General features: G+C 40.1%; 3 protein-coding genes across 3 annotated transcripts; 1 reads left to right on the forward strand and 2 right to left on the reverse strand.

The window, feature by feature from the left end:
* Position 1: 1 nt before the first annotated feature.
* nbn (nibrin) lies at positions 2 to 9,469 on the reverse strand (the record flags this gene model as incomplete). The annotated part of the gene is made up of 15 exons (XM_080500462.1): positions 9,343 to 9,469; positions 7,621 to 7,742; positions 6,202 to 6,323; positions 5,933 to 6,092; positions 5,277 to 5,380; positions 5,071 to 5,188; positions 4,514 to 4,704; positions 4,292 to 4,392; positions 3,596 to 3,728; positions 3,279 to 3,475; positions 2,115 to 2,283; positions 989 to 1,595; positions 738 to 827; positions 257 to 397; positions 2 to 22 (listed from the first exon to the last, which is right to left on the reverse strand). Coding segments are annotated over exons 1-15 (2,307 nt in total), but the record flags the coding sequence as incomplete, so codon positions are not given.
* Positions 9,470 to 21,071: 11,602 nt separating this feature from the next.
* On the reverse strand, positions 21,072 to 23,819 carry LOC308133659 (uncharacterized protein). The gene is made up of 4 exons (XM_080501124.1): positions 23,475 to 23,819; positions 22,409 to 22,463; positions 22,182 to 22,296; positions 21,072 to 22,067 (listed from the first exon to the last, which is right to left on the reverse strand). The coding sequence occupies exons 1-4, from the start codon at positions 23,766 to 23,768 to the stop codon at positions 22,010 to 22,012; spliced, it is 522 nt and encodes a 173-aa protein (XP_080357250.1). The 5' UTR covers positions 23,769 to 23,819; the 3' UTR covers positions 21,072 to 22,009.
* Positions 23,820 to 24,985: 1,166 nt separating this feature from the next.
* LOC308133116 (uncharacterized protein) lies at positions 24,986 to 27,869 on the forward strand. Its single transcript, XM_080500399.1, has 4 exons — positions 24,986 to 25,372; positions 25,517 to 25,571; positions 26,015 to 26,132; positions 27,037 to 27,869. The coding sequence occupies exons 1-4, from the start codon at positions 25,076 to 25,078 to the stop codon at positions 27,056 to 27,058; spliced, it is 492 nt and encodes a 163-aa protein (XP_080356525.1). The 5' UTR covers positions 24,986 to 25,075; the 3' UTR covers positions 27,059 to 27,869.
* The last annotated feature ends 31 nt before the right edge of the window (positions 27,870 to 27,900 follow it).

Below are 27,900 nucleotides of genomic sequence, written 5' to 3' on the forward strand. Positions count from 1 at the left end.
CGAAGGCTCGTGACGCGCCACCCTGTCAAACACATGCAAATTCAATCATCACAATGAAAATGAAACAAAAATTTTTAGTTTTTTTTAAACTAGTCAATGGTAGATTAAATGTTTCCAGTTATCAAATGAAGGAATAACAGCCTGAATATTCAGGCTGCATCTGTTTGCCCGCAAACCCCTTCTGGCGCTTTGGGAATTTGAAAGTTTCCGTTTGTTTGTTTGAGGATTTGCCGAGTGTGGTTCACTCTGGTCGGACCTTGCGGAAACGTTTGAAGTTCTTGGCGGAGGCACTGCTATGCTTCTGTGGAGGTTTGTGTTTGGGAGGAGCTGCGATGGTGAGAGAGCGAAACTCCACCAACACCAGCTTCTTTGGAAGACCTTCATCAATATTTGACTCCTGCGGAAAAAAAAAAAAAAAAAAAAAAATATATATAAAAAGGTGTTGCACAGAACTAATCAAAGCTGCTGCATGGCAACAACTCTAAATATTTCCACATATTTTACATGTACAGGTTTAAATGCAGCGCAAACGCTTGACTCAGATATCTTGGTGCTTTGTTTAAGTGTAATGGAACATTTCTACAACACAACGTATTAAAACGTGAACTGTGTAATACATATAATAGAGTAACAACACATTATCTAAAAAAAGAGGGTTTTAGATACTGAAGACAAAAAATGTGAATCAAAGACAGAAGAGAAGCTGTGAAAGTTTGTTTTCTTTTGTTTTGCCTTACTTGGACTTCCTGCTTGAGCTGAACAGGTTTCCATGGGGTCTTGGTTTCCTGCTGCGGCAGAGTGTTTTCAGCTTGGAGCAGCTCTGAATCCTGCAGGTAAAGAAAAGGTGAAAATGAAGCAAAAACACTGAAACATCGGTGCAGATAGAAAGATAAAAAGCAAGCTTGTGTGCAGAGGAAGCTTTAGTTTTTTTTCTCTCAAGAAACAAAATGAGCTTGACTAACTGGACTAACAAGTCATCTTTCCACACCTCAATGAAAGATGCATCATCATCATCCTCCTCAAAAGGTGTTATGTTCGTATTTGTGCCAGCAGAGCTCTTCTGTGGAGGCTTAGTGGACTCTGAGCGGGTTGTTGTCATGGTATCAGTCACGTGAAGAGGCTCAGATTTAACAGACACAGGAGGCCGTTTGCTGCGCTTCTTCTGGAAACTTGACTCTTTCTCAAGGTCGACCTGCGACCTCTGTTTCCACAACCCATTTTCTTCTGGGTGGACTCTTTGCCTCTTGCTCGAAGATCCAAACTCCTCTGAGTGTGAACCTTGTTTCTGTTTAGTTGAGCCGGTCAAAACTCCCTGTGGTTGTTGGACGTCCTCATCAGCACGCGGCTCGTCAAAGCAGTCCATGTCCATGGACATGAGAGACTCCAGTTCCTCCATCGGGAGCTCTTCCTCCACCTCCTTCCACTTTTTACTCTCGGGTTCCTCTGCAGTACTTTCCGATTGCCTCCTGAACAAATCTGCTGCTGTATCAGGTTTAAATGAGCTGGAGGCGTTTGATGCTTGTGCAGTTATGGGCGCTTGAAGAACGCGCCGCTTCGGCTCCGACGTGACAGCAGAGAGCTCGTCATCTAAAGGCCTGGAGAGGAGGAGAAAAACAGAGCTGAGCAAATCGAAACGGTCTCCACAATACATATCACAGCCTTCAATTTTACAGTATCCACACCAGACATCAGGAAGAAATCTCGCAAAATATATGAATGATTTACAATTGAAACACCTGATAAATGCCAGGGGGGTACACTCGATTTTTGCCTTGCGACTGTCCACCTTCAATGAATATGATTAGCGACTTATTTAGCTTTACACCCTGCGTACTGTGCAGTAGATGTCAGTTTGAGGTCAGAGGGCACCACACCATCCAGTGGAAAACCAACTTGAATATATAGTAAATATAGTCAGATGTATTTAATGTAACTTAATGTAAATGATCTATCACGGACCACCTGCAATAACTCTGGCGATCACAAGGGGGCAGCAGTTCACACTTTGGGAATAACTGCAGGAGGAGATCAGTGAAACAAACTCTCCTATCACGTCCTCCAGCTGATATGAGTTGAGTACAATCACTACTTTCTCTTCACATCCAGATGTTTACCTCTTCTTGTTGACAGACTGAAAGAAAGTGGTCAGGGTTGACTGTTTCTGTGGGGAAGCCTGTGAAGAGCCCTTCTGCTTCTGAGGAGATTTTTTATAAAATAAGGAATTGGCGCCTCTGTTGGTCTTGAGAGTGGATGACTGACGTCTGAGCGCTCCACTTTCTCCACCTGAACAAGACAAAACCATGAGGACGTCAAACACGGTCAGCTTTTAAGTTTGTGTCACAGGACGGTGAGGTCTTACTGTTGAGTATAAAGTCATGAGAACACAATCAGGTTACACGTTAAAGAAATGATCCATGTTTTTAGCATAGTTTCACAGATCAACATTCTGTCTCTGTAATTCACTGTATTAAAAAAAAATAAAACAAAAAAAAAATCAGATTGTGAAGGCAGTATGGAGAACAGAGAAGCGGAGGCACCGTCGGCCTCCAGAACTTCTTCCAGGTCATCTTCAGTGTGACGGGTGACATTGAGTGCAGGGCAGCATGGCAGACAAGCACAACTGGGAGGTTTAATTACTGTGCTACATGAAGAGACTGTGTGACTCCGGGTGAGAATAAGTTCAAGTATACACGTCAAAACACACCTTTCAAACATTTCAAAACGAGTTTGATCACTAATTGTATTGCATCGTTGGATACTTTGCATGAATTAAACATGAATGTGCTCAAACCCTTCATCAAAATGAATGGAATCTAAAAAAATCTGCAACTTCAATAAGATATGCTTACGTTGCGTTTAATTACTGTGAACAATTACTTCAATGGAAACTTTGCGCCGACACCAGGAACTGAACCACCCTGTTTTCAAAATTAAATAACCTACACCCATTAATAAACTAGTCATCTCGCAGGTGTGTTCTGATTTTCCTGTTTTGGCCTTTAAGCGGCACTGATCATGCAATATGAAGTCCTTTATGGGATAAAAATAGGATACTACAGGTTGTCTATCAATACTAAGTACTACCAAATGAGTTTTTACAGTGAAGTTGTGTAACGTGTCAGGATGTATAATCTGATCCCATTAAAACAGATTTTCACCTAAAAACCAAACAGAAGAACAGCAGTGGACAGATACTATGAATCAGTCAGTCAGTCATGTAAAGACTGCAGAAAAAGAGACGCTGGATAATTGAAGTTTCATTATATAAATGGACCAACCCAGCAGCTTGGAGTCAAGTTTCGGACGGTGTGCGCTGAAGTTCTGTGTAGAGCTGAGTGATGAGCCGATGGTATCCTCCACAACGCACGGCGTGTTTGTCCTCCGAGCTTCAAACTTGGAGTTAGTGTTCGGGTTTTGCTTCCTTTCAGGAGTTTCTGCCACCGCCACCGTCTCGGTCCCGTCACAAACCCCAGTCCTAGCAACAGAGCAAGATTAGAGACGTCTGGATCAAACAAATGCTCCTGCTTTGCATCGAACAATGCAAAACAGGAGCAATGATGTGACATGATGGAAGAGTGTCTGAATCCTCCAGTACCTTTGAGATGTCTCCGTGTTCGCTACATAAGCGGTGACGTTTTGACTTGCTGCAGGCAGCACCGTCTCATTCACGGCCACGCTCTGCGACAGCGACGCACTCGGGATTGTTGGATTGACTTTTGTTAAAAACTCTATAAAAAAACAAATAAAAAATTACGAAAAAGTGGTGAAGGAAAATAAACTGCCAAAATTCTATGGCCTGATTTACTGTTATTTCAAATAAAAAGTGCTGATGTGTGTGATCACAAGAAGAGATTGCTTTATGACAATGTTTTTTCAGGTGCTCAACTAAAAATGACAGCACGAGTAACATCCTAAGAAAAGTATTCCAATGATGGTTTGTAGTGTGCTCCTGTTTGGGTCTGCCATGGAGAGATCAGATGCAGATACCAAGGAGTCGTTGGAGAAACTTTAACATATTAAGAGTTACAGCAAAATCCAATATGGAGAAAAACTACAAGAACTGAAGGAATGAAGAAAACATGGCAAGACTGTATACATATCTGATAATAATCAAACGTTGTAAATACAGACACAATGTTAAACAACTTTTATATGTTGAAAATCACACTGATTGGCAAATTCATGGTATTTTTGCAGTCTGGTAGAAGCATCAAGGCAAATAGGCTGAATTGAGAGTGTGTGTTATATTGCACACCAGTCATACACAACAGAACGGCCTCTGCCTTCATACCTGATTCTCCCATCGGCCTGGATGGATTGCAATAATTGTCACAGGAAGCGTAGATGGCAGCCAAACCGATTTCAGACTCTGTGATGATTCGAAGACCTTTTCTGTGTCAGTGGAAGAAGAAAAAAAAAGAAAACAGAAAGACCATAAGGGGGAGACTTTAGAGTATTTACGGAAACTAAGCGATTCTCATGTACTTTCACACGGAAGAACCGACGTTCAAACCTTTGAACGATGCTCTTCACCGAGTTTGCCCACTCTGTTGTGGAGGTGGACAGCAGGGTTTGCGAGGCGGCTGTTGATAAGTCGATCACGCAGCTCTGGGGAGACTCCAGCAGGAGGCGGGGCAGCGAGCCCTCCTCCAGATGATGGCTTGAGCCACCTCCAAAGCTCACAGCTGTACTCAGTCGCTTCAACTGCGACCGTGAGAGAGGAGCGGCAGTCAGTGACGTGACAACAGGACAACAGGACACGACACAGTTCAATAAAATGCAGCTTTATTTATAAAGCACCAAATGCAACAGAGTTGCCTCACAGCACTAAACCTTCAATTAACTGATTTAGAAAGAAACCGGAGGGTTTGTGGTCGAATTGAACAGCAGCTGAAGAGAGTGGGACGTCCTGACTCGACAAGATGATCACATCTGCCCGGACGTGCCAACTAATATGGTTTTGAGCTGCTTACTTGCAGCAAGTTCTGGTTCGTCCATGTTTTATTTTTCCCCGAGACAGAGGAGTACAATGTGCACTTTGGAGTATCACAAAGAGAATGAGTAACAAACCTGTTTGGCACTGAGGAAAATGAAGGTCTTTCCTTTGAAAAGCTGCTTGCGACCTGGAATCACTTCAAGTTTAACATCCTCTTGAGTCAGGCTGGGCTCATCAATCTCAGGCGTGAAGCTAAAAAGAAACACAAGGAGGAGACCAGGTGGCGTCCAGCGTCGGTGTGCGAGTGTGTGTGTGAGCATCACGAAGCATTAGTCTGTACCTCTCAGCTCTGGGAGGTGGCTGCTTTTGCTGCGCTGCTCTGTGCAGCTCCGAGAAGAACTCTGGTTTCACGATGGAACGGCAGCACAACAGAGCCGAAATTGTCTAAACATGAGGAAAACGGACACTGCATGAACACATGAGCAGGAAAACAACTTACAACCGTGTTTTGTAGAAGTGAAGGTGATGTACTGTAGTGAAATGAAGAGCACGACAGAGCGCGTATGCGACGCAAACAATGTGTCTCATATGTCTTTGAGGATGTTTGATCCGTTTTCCAAGTCGCTTCGTCAGTTCATGCAGTTTATTTAACAAGTCTCAAGTTGTCATAAATCAAATGTTGGGAGAGCTCAGGTAACAAGTTCACGAGTAGACATGCCAACGATGCAGCCAACAGGGAATTATAACTGAACAAACAGATGATCTCACATGTCAAAGAAACCATTTGCGTCAAAGTGGAAATCCCTTTATGCCCTTTAACACTTTTGCTCTTTCTTCTCTGCAGCTTGAACTGACAAGGGACAAAAAGTCTTTCAAGACACATGTCCAAGTCCAGTGGAAATGATTTGACTTGCTTTGAGAATGAAGAAATAAAAACAAAACTTTCAGAAAATATACATTAGTGGTAAAAAAAATAAATAAATAATAAAGTCAAACCTTGATGGTGACTTTAACAGAGGGCATAACCAGGTGGGTGCAGTCCTCAGTCCAGCTGTTGACCAGCTTCCCACCAAACGCTGAGAGAGCCTGAGAGAGTGACGCCTTCCCGTCATTGTCCAAACACGACGAGCACACCACCGGCTTCTGATGACTCACACTAAGGCAAGAGAAAACATTCAAAAAAAGAAAAGAAAAAGGTGATTTCAAAAAGTTTTAAGAGATTGATAGCTGAATCCTGTTTTTAAAAAAAAAATCTTGTTTCAAACCTGAATTTGCTCTCGAAAACACCAAACGTGACGGCGTCCCCTGACTTCAGGTCCACAGGTTCTTTTAGAGGCTTACCGTTCACAGACGTTCCATACTTCGAAGTGTCTTTTAAAGTCAGCGTCTAAAAGCAAAGACCATAAAAGACAACAATGAAACCCATTAGACAAAACACACCGTCCTACATTATTCTATTCAACTAGAAATCCCTGATGAGAAAACCAGTGACACCGTCAGCATGAGAGCAAACGCACAAGAATACCTGTTTTCAAAGTCAGTTACACATTTCCTTTGTCATATTAACATTTTTCTAAATACTTTATGTGCTTCAAACTTGATCCGTTTTTGAAAATCACAACGTTACGTTATTTGTTTTTAATATTAAATATTGTTTATTTATTGCAATATTGTAAAGTTGTTTTCTTAAGGGTATTTCAGAGTTATTTCTTATAAAATGCATTTTTAAAATGTTCATTCATGTCTGCAAGTCCTGTGCCTTGTTCTCACAGTATCATCTTCCTGTAAAGCACTTTGATTTGTGCTGATCTGCATGCTTGTCAAGTGTTTTTATCATGCACGAATAATTCCAAACGAATATATTCATTTCATGCACGTATTACTTGTTTTTTTGTTTATTTGATTATCTATTACTAAGCACTCCATTTACAGCTGGAGATGCAGGTGGGTGTCAGTTTCATAAATGGCGCCACCTGCAGTGTCACCACACAGGTAAATGTTACTCCCAGTGAATCCCATGTGAAACTTATCTTTTTCAACCATTCTTACTAAGATTATGTAATACAGAGAAAATGTTTATTTACTACATTTACAATTTATGGTTATGGGCAACTTTGTTAACTACATGGAAGTGTAAATAATTAATTTCATTATTTCTCTTACCGATAATATATATATATAAAATTCTAGTGACATTACAGTTACAATTACATTACAGTCATGTTTGAGGGTTTATTTGTGTCCATTAACATTGCCACTGTGTGTGTGTGTGTGTGTGTGTGTGTGTGTGTGTGTGTGTGTGTGTGTGTGTGTGTGTGTGTGTGTGTGTCTTTCAGTGTGTCACACCTCTAAAGTTATACATGTGTCCTCAGCCAGGAGGCAATGTAGTTATTGTGTGCGACAAATAAAACATCAAACATCCTCTTTGTTGACTCAGCGGTAAATCAAGCTGACATGTTGTTCTGACCTGCCCTCAAATAGCATTTTCAATGTGTCATTATTTCCCTGACTATAATTTTGTTGCCATTGAAATGTTACGGGCCTGGGAATATTGCATCATGCAGAAGAATAAAGACATTAATAAAAATATTAAAACGTCAAGCTGTTCTGTTGTACACTATATTAATGTGTGTGGTGCGGTTCCTCTTTACACAGCACTCATGTATTCCCCATCTTTCTCTGACCTGGTCAGTAACAGCGAGGTGAGCGTGGGCCCGGCTGATGGACTGGTCACTGGAAAGGATGATGTCACAGTTCTTGCGTCCAACCACATACTCTTTACTGGAGAGGAGGTAGTGGGTTTCACCTGTGAGGGGCACGCGGCAGGTTATCTACGTCCTCACAGACAAATGTCGTGAGGATTTATCTGCATGTGTCACCTGTACGACTGGGAAATGTGGTGAAACGTCTTGCCACAGCAGAAATGTTCTAAAGTAGTAATTCCTCTGTAAATATATTGGTTCTATGAAGTATGATTTCTGCTCTCTGTGACAGAATCTGGAATCCCGGAGAGTGATTTTTGTCTTTAAACATTTTTTTTTTAAATCATTAGAATGTGTAACACAGCAAGAGATAAATGATAATCAAACACTGATACTGGGACTTTCACAAAACATTTCAGAAAGTACATATAGTCAGATTTTGTTATCAATATCTAATTATTATATTCATACGGAAGGGCTGCATAGTGAGGAACTAGAGGATAAAACAGTACAGAGGATGAATGGATATGTACTAAAATACAACAAAAACAATAATAGACAGCATTTGTACCATATATTGATATGCCACAACTCAAAGTATTGGACAATATGAAGTCGTTTGAAGTTAAATAAATACACCACTTAGCTTCAATAACTAATCAAAATGCTTGTTTACTGTGTAGCTCAATTTTAATTTTGACAAAACAAACAGTCCAAACCTTTTGAGTCGTCCAGCCCAGCACAGCATGTGGAGTAGTACCGACACAAATTGTCAAACATTATCCAAGATCTGTCATGCAAATACAATTCAGCTCTTTCAGAGCAAACATCTAATATGTAGTTTACATCTGAAATGGAAAAAAACGTCTGCGTCTGCTATGGTCCAATAACCATTTCCTCTGAACCAACACTTTCTAACGCTGACAAAAACATTGAAAGATTATCATTTTTATAAATTACTTTACAGAGGGCAAATTATTTGTGATGACTCAGACAAAGTAAGAGTCATAAAAATATGTAAACGGACACTTATATGCGACAGGCAAAGACATGCTCAGCAGACAAAAATATTTTCCATATTTAATAGGTGCTCTTTGTGTAATGAATTGTTTGAAAGTTAACCCATAACTTGACTGACAAGACTGTAATTTACAGTTACATGCTGTACTTGTATATAAATATATCAATCCTTTAAAAGTTACCACTACATTTATTGAGGTGACTAATTTAATTTCATAAAGCATAATTACTTTATTTGCTTTTAAAGCATAATTACTATTGTTGATCACTTTTATATTGTGATAGAACCAAAACATATTGAAAAGGGCTCTGGTGTCTTGAACATATCAGGTGTTAAATTAACAGCCCTAACTGAACGATAGTATGGAGAATAACAGCACAGAATCTAAAGAAACCATAGTTTCAATAAATGAGATGGATCAGAGCTGCCAGTGGTTTATGTGTTGGAACAGATCTGAAAGTTTTACTTCGACCTCACCAAAGTGTATCGACATATGGATTAACATTGTCGGTCTCTCGCATTTGGAGATTAAACGCAGACCTACACTGTGACTATAGATTATCTGGCACAGAGACAGTTTGGAGATAGTTAATCTGGACCTTCAGTGATTTGGTGCTCGTTAACTTTCGTTTCACTTTGCCCCGCCAACGCTGCGAGTAAAATCTTTAAAACGCCACAGTTACCTCCAGGATGCACGGGAGTCAGTATCCACATCTCGACCCCTCTTGTTTCTCGAGTATTGAAATGATTCTGTCTGAAATAAGGTGATGTTTTTTCTCAGTAAATGGGGTTTTTACAGCGACATTTATCAACAGCAGGCGTGTGACGCGCGCTTCCTCTACGTCATCACCCTGCGCCGTGCTCTTCAAAAGAAAACTCCACTCATTTATTTCAATATGAAAGCCCTCCTATAATTTTTTGTATTCATTTTTTTCCGTAAGTGGCCCCAATTTTCTTCAGTAAATCCGCCATTGTAAGTTTTCTTTTCTTTTCTATTTTTTCTTTTTTACTCACACATCATGAAAGTCGGACATTCAAGTAGAAGCATGCAAACATTATTGAAACCACAGCAACAGCAGTGCATATACCCCAACAACAATCTCTTAATTACTTGTCAAACCTTTAGCATCAATTGACAAATTGACTTTTATTGTCTGCCGCTGAGGCATGGCATGCCACTCTTCTTGAAAACCAGGCCTCGGGTCATTGAGGCTCTCAGTTACAGAGCATGCAGTTCTATATTTACGAGACCCACAAGAGTTCTCATGGTCTGACGTGACACTTGTGAACTCTGGCCTCCCTTATATGTGCCTGGAGTTGAGTGGCATTTTTCATCCAGCTCTGCAGGGCTCTGGTCACAATGAACCAGTCATCAGTGTGGGATGTGTGACTCTTTAGTCTCTTTGTATTTCTGTTGCAGCCTGCAAATTAGATTCTGTGACAGCAAGTGTTGGCCAGGTTCAATCATAGAGCCGTTAGTCCCATGTTACCCAACAGAAAACTCAGTTCTCAGAGTGCTGCTTACTGGAGGTTCCTGGGGTTTCTAAAAAGTAGATTCTGAGGCAGAGCTTTCAACTATAAGGTTCCTGTCATGTCGAAGCAGCTCCCCGTTTGAGTTAGGGAGGTTAGAACAGTCTCTTCGTTCAAGGTTAGGCTCAAGACTTTTCTGTTCATAAAGCTTAACGCTAGGGTATTCTATCCCTGGACATAAAGCTTAACGCTAGGGTATTCTATCCCTGGACCATTTTCTCGTTAAGCGTCTATAGATATAGAGTGCTGAGAGACTTTTGTTGCAGTGAGTGTCTTTTCGTTCTCACTCTACATCCAGTGATGTTTCACTATTTGTGACTGACTAATATGAAAGTTTTGAGTTTGAGTCTCTTTCCTCTACCACATATAGTGAATGTATTTATTTGATCTATTTGTTGGTTTTTGCTTGTGTCATCTCTCTATCCAAGCCAGAGTTTGTATCCCTTCCCACAATCCACTTCACCTGGCAGCGCAACCAATTTGATCTGTTTTTGTTGTTGCTCTTGGCCTTTCAGTTTCTCTTCTTTCATCCTCTAAGCTGTTGTATTTCCAAAAATAAATCAAATTGAATCGAATCAAATTAAATTGATGTTGTGGACAGTAGTTGCGGTTAATTTGCTTGCCTATACACAGTAACTACTCTTTAGAGCGGCAACACATCCTATTAAGTTTAATAAAGAGGGATACATTTCACAAAGACAAATAATTGACATCAGGTTTTTATTTAATTTTTTAACACAAATCTGCAGCAGGCAACAATAATAAACACTGATATGCTATAATATGAAATGATAAACATAAAAGATGCTCCAGATATGTAGTCATTTGCAGGTTTTGCCACTCACAAACGTGTTGATGTAGAAAAACTATGTCTCTTATTTATTGGATTGATAGTGACCATCACATTTGCTCTATTGCTGTCTTCTTGTCTGCATGACTGAGTTTAAAATAAGGGATCGTTGTCAGATTTCCATGGTTGGCTGGCAACTGTTCTCAGGCGGCCTTGTCCCCAGAGACAAGGCAGCTTATGATTGACTCTCATTACTGCAACGCTGGTACATGAGTCAGGCTTACGGATGATCTCGCACCAGTCTGGATAATCAACAGGTTTGGATCCTCTGTGGGGAAGATTGGAGTTAATTCACTGTGCCAACGCATTCAAATGTGCTGAGAATTAAAGTGCCAAAAGAAAATCTTACTGGTCACAGCATCCTACTCCAAAAGGCTCCATGCAGACACACTGGTAACAGTCATTGGTGATCCAGCTCTCTCCTATCCCATATATCTGTCCCATATGCTCACAGCTCCCTGAAAGACACACGTCAGTCACTGTGAAGATGGTCTCCAATATAGCAAATAACAAGAGTTGTCGGGAAGTACTCAGTTCAGATATCTCAGGATGAGTGCAGAAATATATAACTGCATTGACAACATTTTACTCACACAGATTGTTTCTGTAAAATTAATTTGACTTTCTCTGTGTAATCTACAGCTTTTGGCACCGCAATATATGATACACATTGAAGACAATGAGATGTGCACTATATAAGCTTTGTTGTTTTCTTTACTAAAATTGTTTTAGTGGTTTGTGAGCAATTCTAAGTTTCAATCTGATATGAATTGATTGATAAATGTTTGATTCAAAGTGCTTCACAGATGATTGCCAAGCGATAACACACACTCTCTCTCACACACACATACAGTCCCTTTAGTATTGAACCACACTGTACCTTTAGTGTTGAAAAAGCATTCCCCACCGTTATATACAGAGAAACATGGTACACTGGCACTCAGAAACGAGAGTAAACACAATAGGACTGCTGCCGTGTTTGCCATTTCTGGGGAAAATAGAATATTAGTGCAATGGTTAAGAAAACGGAAGCAGTGAACATATTCCAGAATTAATTTTGTTGGTCTCACCTGTCCTGAAGTTTCCAATGTTGCGTATAAAAATGTGCTGTTTCTCTGTCTCTTCCTGCTCCTCGTCCTTTCATTCACCCTGTTTTCCCCCTTTTTGGCTCCCCGTGTCTCCTTCTCAGTGTCGCTACTGAACTGATGCTCTTGCTCACTGTGGTCTCAGATATTTATACTGCTTCAGCCTGAGTTTTTTATTTATTTATTTCCACATTCATTTCTACTGCCTTTGTTGCATGTTGTCCACCCCCACCCGCTCTCATTTTAACTAATGCAACTGCAGGCACACAGACAATGTGTGCACGCACACACAAATACATGTAAATGAGCTTTATTATCAGAATGTTGCTCCTGTACAGCTGCACAGACAGTGATCCAGAGTATACACTGTGCACTCTTTCAGATAACATTTGTCTCAGGCGGTGCCGTTTGACCCTTATCAGTGGATCTGGATGGGAACACCATCTATAGGACAACCAGCCAGCGGCCTATTGTCTGTATATGAGAACATACATGAACCCCTGACCCCCACAGAAAGGCCAGGTTGTTGCTCTCATCATGCAAATAGCAAAAGTCGAAGCACGGTTTTAAACAATTCCTGAGCCATTTTCTATGAGAAGTCTCCTGGTGTGTGATATTATGGGGTTTGTATCCAAAAGATGTGAGCAGACATGATAGTTGAGTGGTTGTTGAGCTCACTTTTTGTTTGTGCCACTTTCCTCTTTGTGCTGGGATTTGTTTGAATAACCCACCCGGAGTCCTCTGATAACGTGCTCTTGTGTGTAACATACACACTGGGATCATTTGCTACTTTCAATAAGATTGCATCATCTGCCTTTACTAACCTCACCCCGTCATCTGGGAGCACACGATTCACCTCATATCACATTTTGCATACTTGTGAACAAAAAAAAAAAAGAGGTTATTTTAGGATTCAAATCAAACTTCCAGATCATTTAAAATAAGTGTCCTTAAATGTTACTACAGTTCCAACAAGCTCATGCAGCTGATACGTCCTCCAGATTCACGTCATTTAGGCTGTCTGCGGTGTTTTGGACAGCGTAAATCATGTGAAAGAGGACATTGTGTTCATCACATGTAGTCACGTTTTAATATCCTCTGTATTATCTCATTTTTAACTTGTTTTTTTTTCGTGAGGGTTTCAGGAAACGCTTCAGTGGCTTGAAATTTGCAAAATATACTGAAAGGTTAAACTCAATAGATGAGTTTCATGAACCAGATGAAAAAGTAACATGTTTAATTACAAAGCTTATTATTCTTTACACTAGTTTTACAGCCAGTGTTCCCACAGGCTTGTGCACATTTGGATGTCACTTACGTGCTTCTGTTGATTATAGACACTTGCATAATAAAATTGCCCTTTGAGAAATCCATTGAAGTGGAAGGGATGATTTTTAATCAGATACAAATACAAAAGCACAATCTCGCTGTTTAGGATTAATTGATGACAAGGGGAAGATGAGTGAAGCATGAAGCTCACTCTAACCAGTTCAAGCAGATGTGAATCAGGTTCATGGAGACAAAAGTGAGTCACTCTCAGTGTTAACATGTCATCGGGCTTTATTTATGTTCTGCACACACACAAAAATATGGCAAAAATCTATTTAATCAACAAGGAAATAAAACACAATAAGATATACAGGCTCCTCTCTAGTTGGTTTTACTGGCAGTGCAAGGGTTATGAATAATATATCAGATGGGCGGAATGACAGATCTGACTTTTCCTCATCCCAGTTGAACAGACAATGTTTTCAGATCAGGCCAGTCGTCACAGCAGTAGCACCTGTTTGATTGTGAAACAGGACGTTCGCCACACAAGAAAGCCCCGTAAAGAGCTTGCAATGCCTCGGCTGTCACTTTAATGTAAGGCTGACTGTAGGTGTGTCACAGAATAAAAGGTAAACTGAGAAACTCTTTTTGGAATGTCGCTTTTTTAGTTTTGTACATTGAAAATATAAAGAGAGAATTATAACAAATAACTACAAATGCCAAGACATTGGCAATGTTATTGCTTTATTCATGATATAAAAAGCGCGCCTGCATTCAAAGGAACCAAAAGGGATGACGTCAAACATGCCAACAACATGATTGTAAAGGTTACCATCTAATTCCCGTTTTCCTGGAGAGCTGACCCTGTGGGCCTTCGTCCAGAGGTTCAGAAGACAGCGCCAGACTCTGTAGGAATATGTCTGATATTTAGTTGACATGATCAAGCACAAGAACAACCGAATATCAAACATATCACACAGCCTCCAGCAAATAGGAGCGAGCCCAGCAGACCGGAAAAACCTGTAGCAGAAAACAAATGAAAGAGGGACATCATGTCATACAGTCAGCAGGTTTGTCGCAATGGAATTAACAGAGGAAAACTTGAGCAACCTGTTCAGCACAAAGGAGAGGCTGCCACCTTAGGCATCACAAAGTCATTCACATACGGAGGATCGGAGATGTTCAATGTCTCTGTTTGCGTCAGGAAAAATGTATTGTGGGGAAACAATACTAACAAGTCGGAGAAGGAGAGGTGAGATCTAGAGGGTAAAACAAGACACTGAGGGAAAAGCACACCAAAGTCACAAAGATAAAGATACTTACTCGTTTACCCCTCAGTGTCCCGTCAGTGACACCTTGCTAAAAACACAAGTACGATGAGACCCCTAAAAGTTTTAATCTGTCGGTGTGTGCAGCTTAAAAAGTGATGAAGTGGTGAATGTATGTGAGGTAGTGAGTTTCTCCTCACTGGGACAGCATTTATATACAATCCTGTGAGTTGTTTTTTTTTTTTTTTATGTTTTGGGAGGGGGTACCTTACTGACACACACACACACACACACACGCAGCGCCGCATGTAATTACAGGCCTATTGATCAGCTTCGGTGGCCTGCAGCCTTTCCTCCCACATTAACCTGATCAATAGATGTGATGTTCATCCTACTGTGAAGTCGCACACTCGCAGGAATGAGTGCAGATGCGGAGGCCAATGACTTTCATTTGTCGCCTGTAGGGAGGACAAACGTGAAGCATGACGGTCACTTCACTAAGTCACCGGATGAAGCCTGTTGACAATGTCCACTCTGAACATTCAAACACATCATAAAATGTCTTTCTCAGAAATGTTTGACCTTTTTTTATAGTTCTTCTGGCAAAATGTTTGTTAGAATACTTCTTTAATCCCCAAGATAGATTTTAAGCCGTTAACAAATCTGCACTTGCTATTACTCATTGTGTGTACGCTACATGTTTTTGTCTCAATTTCACAAAATCTTAAGGCAAATGATTTTTTTATTTCAATCCTCTACACAACAAGTCAAAGGTTTAGTTTTTAACACAACTATCAATACTCATAAAGAACAGGAATCATCATAATTCTGATCTTTATCAAAATGTATTAATTCTACTGATTGAGACTTATTTCTTGTATGTGTTTTGCCATTGCTTCTTGATATATTGATTTGATAGTTTAGTTTAGTTTAGCTTAGTTTAGTTTTTAACACAGTATTTCAACTTACAGTTGAGAGAATGATGGAAACATTTTAGTCCTGTCCCTCTTATCTTCCACCTTGCAAAGATGTCTCTACATGTCTTATTATATTTTGCACTTGTTTAATGTGAACAGGTGTAAACCTGCAAACTGTAGCTGGATGTGTGTAGTACAGTATCGCTCAATGGAAAGACATGGTCCCTCTTACACAGAACAATAGTTAGACATAGGAATCTGTTTAAGTGCATTGGTTTGAATTTCGAATGCCAGTCTCATTTGATGGAAGTCCCCAGAAACAATCTTTAATTCTCTAATTCATAGTAAACTGTCTGATATTTGAAGGTTTTATTTAGGCATTATAACAGATCCTGTGAAGAGTCGCAACATCAGACCTGCACAAACTCTGAAAGTCATGGTCACTGCAGGCTGGCCGTATGATTTCTGTATGTCGGGATGAATAGCAATGGTTTTATTACTACATTTGTCTCTTGAGGGGTTGTGTGGGTCTCCAACATGCTGAACTTTGCTCATCCATCAGATATAATTCTTATTAAAGAATACAGAGATTAAACTTGTGGTTGAGTCATACATTTTGTTTTTAACTGGAGAAAAAAAACAAGGGGTATGGCGTAAAAACGTGTGTGTGTGTGTGTGTGTGTGTGTGTGTGTGTGTGTGTGTGTGTGTGTGTGTGTGTGTGTGTGTGTGTGTGTGTGTGTGTGTGTGTGTGTGTGTGTGTGTGTGTGTGTGTGTGTGTGTGTGTGTGTGTGTGTGTGTGTGCTCTGTATCCAGAAATAAGAATCAGATTAAGAATAATCATGGAGACTTGCAGTTTTTTGATTACTTGAGGAAAAACTACTTTCCCATTATTATTATTTCCATTTGCACGCATCAAACGTCATCAGTGACACACAATATGCTATTTTGAATGCAAGTGCATGCATTTATGTACATTCACATCAAATTAGACAACATGCGTCATGAACAATGGCTCTCGTGTGATCAGTCAGAGTGAGTGTCCGGCTCTGTATCCTCTCCTGGTACGACGTTGACCTTGCGAGCCTATTGGGGCGGAATGATAGTTCTCTGATTGCCTAATTGAGAGCCTGGGGGGATTTTTTTAATCTCCAACAGATGGAGGGCAGTGTGAGTGAAAGATGACAGGCTGATGTAAGGCAAAAATGATTAAAACAGGAAACTACACCGGTCTAAATATATATGAATACGTTTTAACCGTAAAACATTTGTTCAAAGTTTATATTGTCAGTCGGTCAGTCGGTGTCAAACTTCGCAGCTATGTTTTAAAATGTCTTTATTCGATATAACATTTTTCACAGACACTATCACATAGTGTTTTATTATAGAGAAATCACAAAACACAGTCATGCAGGTAGAGATAATAGCGTGGTAAATTAAATACTCTAATACAAAAGATAAAACAATAGATAAGATTAAAAATAAATAACTGATGTACACAGAGGTTGTCCCCCCCACACACTTTAGTTGAATAGATGATTTATTGTCCACTAATATCTAAAGTGTCAAGATGGCATATCATTTTAGATATGATGAACAGACTTTAAAAAAAAAAAAATATTAATGCAGTTGTTTCTGACAGAAAATTATTCATTTGCAAATGTGCATGACGCAGAAAATCAGCCATTTTGAAGAAGCTTCATGAAATCTCATGAAAGTCCATAATGTTTTCCCATTCACAAACCTTATAGTGAGTTCTTCTGAAGAATATTTGTTATAATGAAAAAGGATCTTCTCTAACTCAATACTAACAATACAAACGCTAATATGAACAGCTTATTTGTCTGTTGAATCCATGCAGAACGCAGACATACCCACACACACACACACACACACGCACACAGACACACCCAAAAGATGATCTGTGGAGCCGAAGCTTTCCTGGACAACAGGATGAAGTTTATAGGGACTGACGGACAAAGTGAGCTAAGAGTCCAGTGATTGGGAAAGAGTCTCTCTCTCTCTCTCTCTCTCTCTCTCTCTCTCTCTCTCTCTCTCTCTCTCTCTCTCTCTCTCTCTCTCTCTCTCTCTCTCTCTCTCTACCCTGAGGCATGGTCTCTTGGAGGAAGAGAGAGGCAGACAAGGTTAACCATGATTATTCAATATGTTCCCCTGTGTCTGCAGTGTTGTAGGTGGAGGACTTATCTAACAGAGCTGAGAAAGAAAGAAAAAAACAACAATTCAGAGTTGATGGTAAGTTCAGTTGTCACACTGAGAAAGCATCATAAAAAGCACTCCCCTGTTTGATGTTTTCCATTTTCTAATATGGACCTAAAAAAAAAATATATATATATATATATGTTCTTATACTTTATTAGCAGGGCAGACTATTTATTTTTTTATTCTTTTATTTTTGTTAGACCCATGTACTACTTTAGGGATCTATAGGCAATATGAAAGGCGGCTGTCCTCGGGTTTAATTAATAGTCTACAAAAATTACCTTATGCATATAACCTAACACTTTAAAACTAAACCTTTTTTTTTTAAACATAATTTTAATTCGCATTCATTACATTCAATAATACAAATGTGTGTTTTAAACAAAAAGTCTGATTGCACTATAATCATCATGATTTCTTCACAGAAATGTATTTTTTTTAAAACGCACTCATATAAGTAATAGCAACATAATACCTATAGTGAAATGGTTCATTGGACCTTTTGGGATCCACTGCTGGAGGGAGTTTGCATCTTCCCCTGTGCATACGTACATGGGTGTTCTTCAAGCACCTCATTTTCCACCTGCAGACTTTCGTGGCAGACACTCTCAATCCCCCCCCCCATGTCTCCTCACTGAGCCATTTGTCCCTACAGTGCAAATGCTATTCCTATAATCTGGGATTCTGGGAATCAGTTTTCACATTTATCATCAATCAATTATTTTGTAAAGGTCAACAACTTTCTTTTTTCTTTTCTCTGGAATCATTAACAAGGGTCAGGTACAAACACCTTTACTTGTGCTCAGGAAGCTCACCTGGCTGAAAACACACTGCAGTTGGTCAAGGGTGTGGCTCTTTGCTTCGCCGACATTTCTTTTCATGTTACCATTACTGTCACGTTTTGTTTTTCCAACTATGAGAACTATCAAGAACTACCATCAAATGACTTTTAACACAACTGCTTTCTGTAGGCTCTCTAGTATCTTGGCTTCCACAGCGAACTTAGATACCAGAGATGTACCAGTACTTTTGCACAGATAAAAAAAAAATATTTCTTAATAGATCCTACACCCATGAGGCTTCATAGTTCCTCTGTTGAATAGAGGTGCAGCTGACTCACTGCATGTCTGGAAGTTATGGGAGAAACAATGCATTCAAATACAATTGAAGGTGGAGCTTTTTTTATTTTTTTATTTAGTGCAGTTAAACAAGTTCAATGTGTCTGGTCACTTTACTTGCCTGCGGTCACAGGTTGGCTCTCTTTTGTATCATGATTTATATGAATAATAACTTAATGGCATCCCGGAAGTAGGAGTCCGATCTCCCTTTGTGCCCTATATTTTGCCCATGTGCCCTATTGCAACATTAAATAAACCAAAAAGGTGCAGATGCAGCTCTATAATGTCACAGTTAAAATGAATGACTTCAGTTACAGAGGCATTTAATCTCCATTTAATAAGTACTACCAACACGTAGAAAATGTCTAAACTTGTTTTCCAAAAGAATGGCCGTGTATAGATCAGACATAAATGTGATGGTGGTGTTGTGGCAAGCGACGTCACCTCACAATGAGAAGTTCTCTTGTTCATTTAGAGGCTGAAGAGCCGGCCTTCCCTTTAGGGATTTTCTATGTTCTGTTTCTTTTCCTGGCACTCAAATCTTCCTCCCGTAGTTCAAAAGCATTTGATGAATTGATTCATTTGAATTGGTCGTATGTTTGCGCGTGTGTGATTGCATGTTTGCATCCAGATATCATGCAAACAGCAGCTCCCTCCCCTTGTTATTAGCGCTTTATAAATAAAACTGGACATAGTACTGAATTGACTGCGAGGAGCATCATGAACACTTGCTTCAAATATAGGCTCTCATCCTTCAGCACCTCTGTATTTTGGCCTGCTTTGGGTCAAAGTGGATCAGGTACATTCAAAAAAAGGTTGGCTCGTGTGTCAAATGTGAATAAAAAACAGGATGCAATCATTAAACAACTCTCCTCAACCCATAATTTATTCCCAATCACAACAGAGACAACATAAGTGCTGTAAGACATTTTACTATTAAGGGTCTACAACAATACCCAACTTTGCAAACTTGGCTAAATAATTTCTTTCGCACTCCACTGAGAGTGTTGGTTCTCCCTAGCTTTACATGTCCAGACACACAATAAAGATCACAACACAGTTTATTGAAAGCTGGTCCACTGTAATACAATCATTGGTGGAAAACACATTCAGTATGTCAACCTGCGTTGACAATTTTATGCCCATTTCTACCATCAATGCACACAATCTGAGCGGTGTGTGTGTTGTGTGTCTATGCAGGTTTCGTATGCAATTTTTAATAATTGTCCAGAATCAGATCAACCATAATTTTGTGATATTTCTGTTTGTAATTCGCTTACATTTTAATGGCGAGAAACATGTTTAACAGCGCTTTCTTGCAATTTGATTTGAAGCGAAATTGCATCATTGACACATTGGCACGATGATTTGCCAATCATCGGCGCGTGACATTCCTGACACTTGCGGAGCATCTTTTTGGCTGCAGGAAAGTCTTCCAAGAATGACAATGGCGAGACTCGACAAGTGAGCATGTTGCGTGTTGATGTGTTGTGATGCGTTATAAAGCATTTGCTCTGCTGCAGCCGCAGCATCCTCTCTGTACGACTCTGTGGCTGCATTTCTCTGGATGTGGAGCGCCTCCATGGGATGCATCAGAGACGGGGTGATTCTCGCTTCTCCTCATGCGCAATGTGCTCCTTCCCAGATTGCGCCCCGAGTGGCTGCCCACATCGCTCATAGCAAAATCCACCGCCGTATAAACTAAATTCTACCGATTCGCCACATTCGAGAGAGAGAGTGACGATGCGCAATGGCACATGAGCACCGCGGAACTATATTGGTGGTCGTGCGTAATTACTCCTGATGATCCGCCGCCGTTTGTTCACGGACTGTCACGACATGACGCCTCTGCCCCGAATCATATAGTTCAGGTCAAAATCAGTGTTGTCGTTAAGTGGAAATTCACAATAAGTGGAAAAAAGATTCTACAGAATCAACAACTTCTTCACACAAGTAAAAGCAAATACAGTTTCATATAACATACCATTGCTTATTTGAAAGCAGTTTTACTTTCCAATAAATAATATTGTATATAGTTACTGTCAAAAGCAAACAATTTCCAGTTGTGGCGAGACAGACTGCTAAAACTGATCATTTTTCTGCCGATTTCTGGAAGAAGCGCTGATGATGTGGGAGATGAATGTCTAAATCAGGTCATTCGCACTTTAAATGGGAGAAACCTTTTGTGGTTTATTGGTTTCAATCCAAAATAAGGGTGTTGCTCTCAGTAATATGCAGCCTAACCTGATCGTGAAACAATCAACGTGGTCATGGGGACACCTGTGCTATGCATGTGTTATGCAGATATGCATGATTAAGAACAACTTAGTTCTTGTATGTGGTGGTAATAAAACAGTTTTTAATAAAAGCAATAAATGGCCATTGAATGAAAAACATAGTAAAAGCCGAAGATCAGTGTTAATCCATTGCATGAAAACATTTTAAATGATTTATAAATTCCTCTGAACACTCTTGTTCCTGGTGATCACACCACTGAAAAAATAAAGTATACTAAAGCGTTATAGTGAAAGCCATGCAACACATTTTTCACATACTCGTCCTGTGACGTTCAGTTATTTTCTACAAAATACAAAAAGCCTTTTCTGTTCCCACACCTGCATTTAGCATGCATGATATATTAACATTTTATGATATTTTCAGTTTGTTAAAAATGATCTTACATACATACACATAAAACCAACACCAAAAAGTGCCTTCATCCCCTTCATTCAAATGAGCAAATAGGCCAATCTTTGGTACCAGGTGGGGCTGAGCGTGTTGTGGACAGACGTCCGTCTTCTCACCCTGATTGTCAGACACACTGACAAATGGCTGCTTTGTGTTTGGAACCCAGGACGAGTCTCTCAACCAGGATTCTAAGGTCCATGTAAACACTCCAATTCAACCCACATGAAGTAATCTGGCTTACTTGTATCAAAAAAAAAAAAAAAGTTTCAGTAGCAAATGGAGCACAAACCACGGCTCCCAGTGCCTCATATCCTATTAGGAGCCTCCTGCTTTCTGTTGTTCTTGTCGGGGCCGCTGCTTTCAGTTGCTCGTTCTTCGGGGCTTCTTACTTTGGCGGTTCTTGAGGTTTACGCTTTCGGCTGCTGCTTCGGAGGCAGTCCAATCACTTTATTGCCACAAAATTTCCTTTGAGAGAAAATAGAACCACAGAAAACATCCGTGAGAGTGCGTCTGTGTGACTGCAGAAGCATCACGATGTACAACAGTTTAAAGTTTAGTCAAGTGCTTCTGCAGACATACCTCACTGCCTCCGCGTTTGGTCTCAAAAAGTCACACACCAAGCTCTGCTGAGTAAGTTTCTGTTTCAAATCTGCTTTTTCTTTGTCCCAGCCGGCCACCTCCTTCTTGTAATCGGCTGTAATTGTAATCATTACAGTACAAGCAATTTATTTGTCTCAAAAATTCAATTTGAATAATAACAATAAAAAAGCCACATTGTTCATTAACAGAAGTGAAGCACTATTTACCTGTGCGGTAACTTAATTCTGTATTTGCTGTAGCCAGCTCATCTGCGGACGTTTTCTGCAAGTGGAAGAGGAGAATGTCACCAACAATACACTGAATTTATCAATCTTCTTTGCATATGCCCACAAAGTACAACTTTGCCACTTTAACTTTGAAACAGTGATTTATCATAAACTTTCAGAATTTTGATTTAGACCACAAATGTAAGACCAAGACTGCACGGTGACTTTTTTTGCCCTGTGATGAACTGGAGACCTGTTCAGGTTCTACCCTGCCTTTGCCCAGAGACAGCTGGGATTGGCTCCAGTGCCCCAAGTGGAACAGATCAGTATGGAAAACGGTAATAAGGATGTAAATGCATCAATAGAGGCTCAAGTTTCGCATATTGCATTCCAGTTTTCACGGTCCTATCTAACTCCGTAATTATGAGTTATTGCACAAAGAAAGTGTTGTTTTGGAGACACATTCAAAACATGATACGAAAAGACAATAATAGCTCATATTTAGCATGTACCATATCCCTTAAAGGAAGAAGATCTCTCTTTAATAGTCATCAATAGTAATTCATTAATAGTGGCTTGTGTTCAAGCTGAAAACGCAGATCCATTTATTCCACTTTAGGAATAGACAGTTGTACTTTAGCTCCCCAGTTTGGGAAATTTTGATAACAACGGAAAAACAAATCAGCAGTTAACAAATCATACAGTGATGGTGCAGAGTACTGCTGCTGCGTTTAAAGTGTCACTACATTCTGTCAGACTTGGATCGGTATTTGCGTCCTGGCCATGTCAAACAGGTTCTGTGAGCCACTCAGATCTCATCCTCTGAATCCACGAATTAAACTATTGATTCACGTGAGTTCGATAATACAATGACAAGAAATGATCAGATGGAGAAAAGTCAAAGGGTGCATTTCATTTTAAAGTTTAAAGAACTTTTTTTTTTTTTTTAAGTTAAAATTCTATCTGAGATCCAAGTTCAAGGAGGAACTACTCTTTGGTTTGTTTCCTTTTAAAATGATATATTCTGTGAATTGAATATAACACGAGCTCAGGGTATTTCGCTCACCTGACGTCCGGTGCATTCCAGAATGAGCGACTTCACGCTCCCCGTCTTTCCTTCGATACCTTTCATTTCGTTGAGGTGCGATTTCTCGAGAGCCTCGAGCTCTTCGATCTTCTTATTCATTTCCTCGATCTGCCTCAGATACTCACTCCACAGGTCGAGCGTCACGCGAAGTTTGATGTCCAGAAACGTCCTCTGTTTTTCGTCCTTCTCCAACTCAGCCTTGCGCATTTTCGTGACCGCCAGTAAACAGGCGGACAATAATAATGAACTGAATACCATTAGACACACCTTCATTGTGGATTTTTTTTCTTTTCCCCTCTCTTGTCGAGTTCTGCTTCGTGTGAGGTCTCCGTCCAGGAGTGTCGTGTGAAAATTGAGCTCTTCCAACAGGTGTCACCGGCTTCACGCACCTGAGACGCGGCGGGTCTTCAGGAGGAGCGTCTCCCTGGGAGGTGCGCCCCCTTGTGTCAGCATCAGAGACGGCAGCCAACTTGTTCTCGAGTCAACTTTCCTGCTGTTCATTGGAAACACGCCCTCTCCTGGTAGAGGAGTGATATTGCTCCAGTCCACCTGTGCGTCTCATCCTCACGAGGCTGAAGTCAAATCCAGGGGTCACCTTTACTTGAGATCAGAGGTGTCAAACACATTGTAATCCTAATTTAATCTTGAGCGGATAAAGTAGTGCCATAAAGGCCTTTAGATTTAAATTTCAGAGTTTTTCTTTGCTGTGGTACAGAGTATATATGATGAAAATGTCTATACTTTTCACAGAAACTCAAATAATTACCACCAAGAATCACTGCAATCTCGACATAAAGCAAATATGAGTTATTTAACTTCAGCTATAGCTGTCGCATTATGTATGTTTTGACGAAGAGTCATGCTTCACAATTTGAGTGACCCACCACTGTGACCCACCACTTATCAAACTGGGTTATCTCACTCAGAAGTTATAATTACAAATATTTAATGTGTATTTTCCTGTCTGATGTTGTTAAACTGTCAGAAAAAAAAACTTGCGTAGAGGAGGGAGAGGCCAAACCGAAACAGGTACCGGTAGTTAATGAGGTTTCTCTCATTTTCGTTCATTCATTTTTAAAGCTATAATGTATTTATTTTATTGAAATGTTTCTTTTGTTTCTTTGTAAAGCTTCCCTGTATTTATTCAACTTCTGTGTAAAGCACTGTGAATTTCCGTGTTTCAATGGTGCTTTGTAAATAAACCTCCCATACCTTACTTCAATAGTAGCAAACACCAATGTAAACTCAAACATTTAATATTAATAAGACAGTGTATTCTAACACGCGATTTCAAGAAATAGCGCGTGCGCTTCGCTGCACTTTGTACGATCTTCCCTGCTGCGCCACAAGAAACTCAGGACGCATCGAATACACGTAGCGTGTTTGTTCCAGCGCGTGCCGTAAACCACCGAGGCGCAGGTGCTTCGTCACGCCCAGCCGGTCGTGCAGGTAGAGCAGGTTCACCGAACGCACACACCGAGCGACTGAACCCGGCGAGTACAACGCCGGATGTTCCCGGTCCGAGCACGTCTCCTGTCACGACCCTTCGCGCCGCGTCCAGTCGGTCTTCATCACCAAACATGAAGCTGAACTACATCTTCATCTTCCTCGGCGTGGGCGTGATGGCCGTGATGCTCTTCCAGACCGTGGACCGCGAGTTCAAACTGCACAACGTCAAGGCCGGCCTGGTGATGACTTCGGAGGAGGTGAAAAAGAAGGAGGAAGACATCGCGAACCTGAAGACCAAAATCAAGGGCTTGAAGGAATCTTTGTCGACCATCAACAGCAAAATGGACACTCTGAGGATGAAACAGGAAGTCGCTCTCAAGGGGACCAAGGATCAAGAGACGAAGCTGGAGGCCTGCAACAAGCAGAAGGCAAGGCTGCTGTCTTTCCCTCTAGACCTCCAATAAGGCTTATGAACTTGACCTTTCAGTAAATCAGCCTCTGCCTTTATTCTGTTGTGTATTTATGTCTTCTGTATGCGTTCTAATAATCAGTTTGCCTTGCTCATTTCACAGGCGGACATTGTGAAGAAGAGGACAGACATTGAAAGTGCCAGTGTAAAACTGCACAGTAAGTCCATTATTGATTAAACTTTAGGTTAATACTGATCCAAACAAGAGAGCAGGCCATGTGCAACAAGACTGGATGAATTGAAAATACTGAAGGCGGAAAGACTATACGCAACACGCCTGTGAACCGTCCTAAATTCCTCAGATCTTTAGCCTGTGTTCAAAATATTCTCACATAATTAGAAACTTGTGTTACCAGATATGACAAGCTGCCATCAGAATTCTCGACTCATTTTCTTGATCTTTCTAAAAAAGCTGGTTTGTTTTCAGCCTGAAGTCACTATCTAATAACTCTGTGTGTGTGTGTGTGTGTGTGTGTGTGTGTGTGTGTGTGTGTGTGTGTGTGTGTGTGTGTGTGTGTGTGTGTGTGTGTGTGAGTGTGTGTGTGTGTGTGTGTGTGTTTTAATCTCATTTTGTACTCGCATTTCTCTCTTATTTTGTCAGTTGATCACCAGGCAACCAAAACTAAAGCTCAGCAAGAAATTCAGAGCTTGAAACAGCAGATTTTGGATCGAGACAAAGCTATTTGCGCCTTTGCAGACACGACTAACGAACAAGCAAGGTGAGACTGGAAACATCAATCCTTGTGAAGTAAAAGTGTTTTTCTTTGAGGTGAATCAGTTCAGAAGGTCATCGAGGTACCAAAGTATATGCTGTTCAAAAACCTCCCACGGGTGTTTGTGCTACGCTTTTTTGATATCTGTATATTTGATTGATAGACTCACTGAAAATATTTTTAAATAGATAAGGTGAATAATGGAAATGCATTTGGGTACTGCAAACCCTTTGACCTGCCAGATAAACCACAAATTGAAATGCTCCTTCCCTTCAATTGTATTCATCATTTGGTTTGAAATGACAATAAATGTGGATAGAATTTAATGTCACACACGGGATTCTTGTTCCCTTAATAAACTTTTATACAACTGCTAAAGGTGTTTCAGCCATGTTGGACTAAATAGTTTATATCTTCTTATCCATATTGTAGCTTTCAATTTATTGCTATCTTACTATTGTCACATTTCATTTTAGCAGTTTCTTCAGTCCAGCTTCTACACAGTTTGATGCACTTTACATTTCAGTAGATGGTTTCTATGTTTCTATGTAACTTTCAGCTGCACTTCACCAGTTTCAGCCAACCATTTAACGCATTACCAAGTACTGTCTATTTACTTTCAGATAAAAACAAACAATTCATTGTTCAGGCTTTTCTTCTTTATGTTTATTCTTTTCTTTTTATTTCTTATTAATAGTTTCATTTAACATGGTTGTGTGCAGAAGTACACCATCGGGGTCTCGGTGTACCAAGCATGAATCACTGCTTCATACCAATTACTTTCACATAAATAAAGACAAACTACATAACGACTTGTGGATGCGATTGCAAATTGAAGGCAACCGTTTCCAGTTAAAACTCTACTCAAATAATCTTTTTTTTTCTTTCTTTCCTTCTCTTCTTCTCACAGGAAGCTTTGTGGAATCATCTGATCAAGCTAATGAAGTCGCCCAGAAGTGCTCATCAAACACAGTGAACTTTTTACAAACTGAAGCTGGATCCAACGTTATTGTCGTACTTCATGTTTTTTTTTGTTTTTTTTAAATGTATTAGTTATTTGAAGTGGTGTAGAGATTTGACGTGGGAACGGTTGTATTGTTTGTCATCATTTTGTGGGTCTGGAAGGAGCCCGTCTGGTCCTTTGTCACTATAAAGCACTTTTATATCGGGTTATTATCAAAACTATCGCTTCCTGGTTGAACTGGTGTGTTTATATGAACAAACATGCTTGAGGCATATTTGATTTGGATGCTTTGATCCTTCATGAAACCCAAGTTACTGACATGATGAGGAAAGTACAAGATCATTGAAATAGAATGAGAACCTGCATAAAAATGTCATCATTTCAGACGTTCAAGTGTGAAAAATCTGTTGAGTTAACACTGAACATCTATTTTGGGCTTGGCATTGAGGGATTTCTGCTTAGTTAATTATTCTCCATTTATTTTTGTGACATATATGAACTTTACATTGTTCCCCCTCCAACAGATCAACAACTGTAATTTGTACTAAACCAGACTGTAGTTGTTATTTTGATGCACTATTTGTAGTTTTGTGTTGATCGCTAAATTGGGTTTGGGATTTTAAAAAAAAGGAAGATATTATGTTCCTATACCGCCCCCTGGTGCAGAATAAATTATTGACGCGTGAGGCCTCAATACGGTCAAAATAAACATCAAGTGCAGTTCAGATTATCCCTAATTGGGGATTAAATGACATTAATAAAGCATTTGTTTTAATACATTCTATGCTTGGGATGTTATTCTCTTATTCC

Source organism: Blennius ocellaris (genome assembly GCF_963422515.1).
Source record: "Blennius ocellaris genome assembly, chromosome: 8".
Taxonomy (NCBI): domain Eukaryota; kingdom Metazoa; phylum Chordata; class Actinopteri; order Blenniiformes; family Blenniidae; genus Blennius; species Blennius ocellaris.

Bases quoted from the DNA above. Each gene is read 5' to 3' on its own strand.
- LOC308133659 (XM_080501124.1), bottom strand. From the start codon at position 23,768: ATGAAGGTGTGTCTAATGGTATTCAGTTCATTATTATTGTCCGCCTGT. The intron at 22,464-23,474 runs GTGAGCGAAATA...TTCCACTTGCAG, and splicing joins TGGAATGCACCGGACGTCAG to AAAACGTCCGCAGATGAGCT. The intron at 22,297-22,408 runs GTAAATAGTGCT...TTACAATTACAG, and splicing joins AGAATTAAGTTACCGCACAG to CCGATTACAAGAAGGAGGTG.
- LOC308133116 (XM_080500399.1), top strand. From the start codon at position 25,076: ATGAAGCTGAACTACATCTTCATCTTCCTCGGCGTGGGCGTGATGGCC. The intron at 25,373-25,516 runs GCAAGGCTGCTG...CTCATTTCACAG, and splicing joins AGGCCTGCAACAAGCAGAAG to GCGGACATTGTGAAGAAGAG. The intron at 26,133-27,036 runs GTGAGACTGGAA...TTCTTCTCACAG, and splicing joins ACGACTAACGAACAAGCAAG to GAAGCTTTGTGGAATCATCT.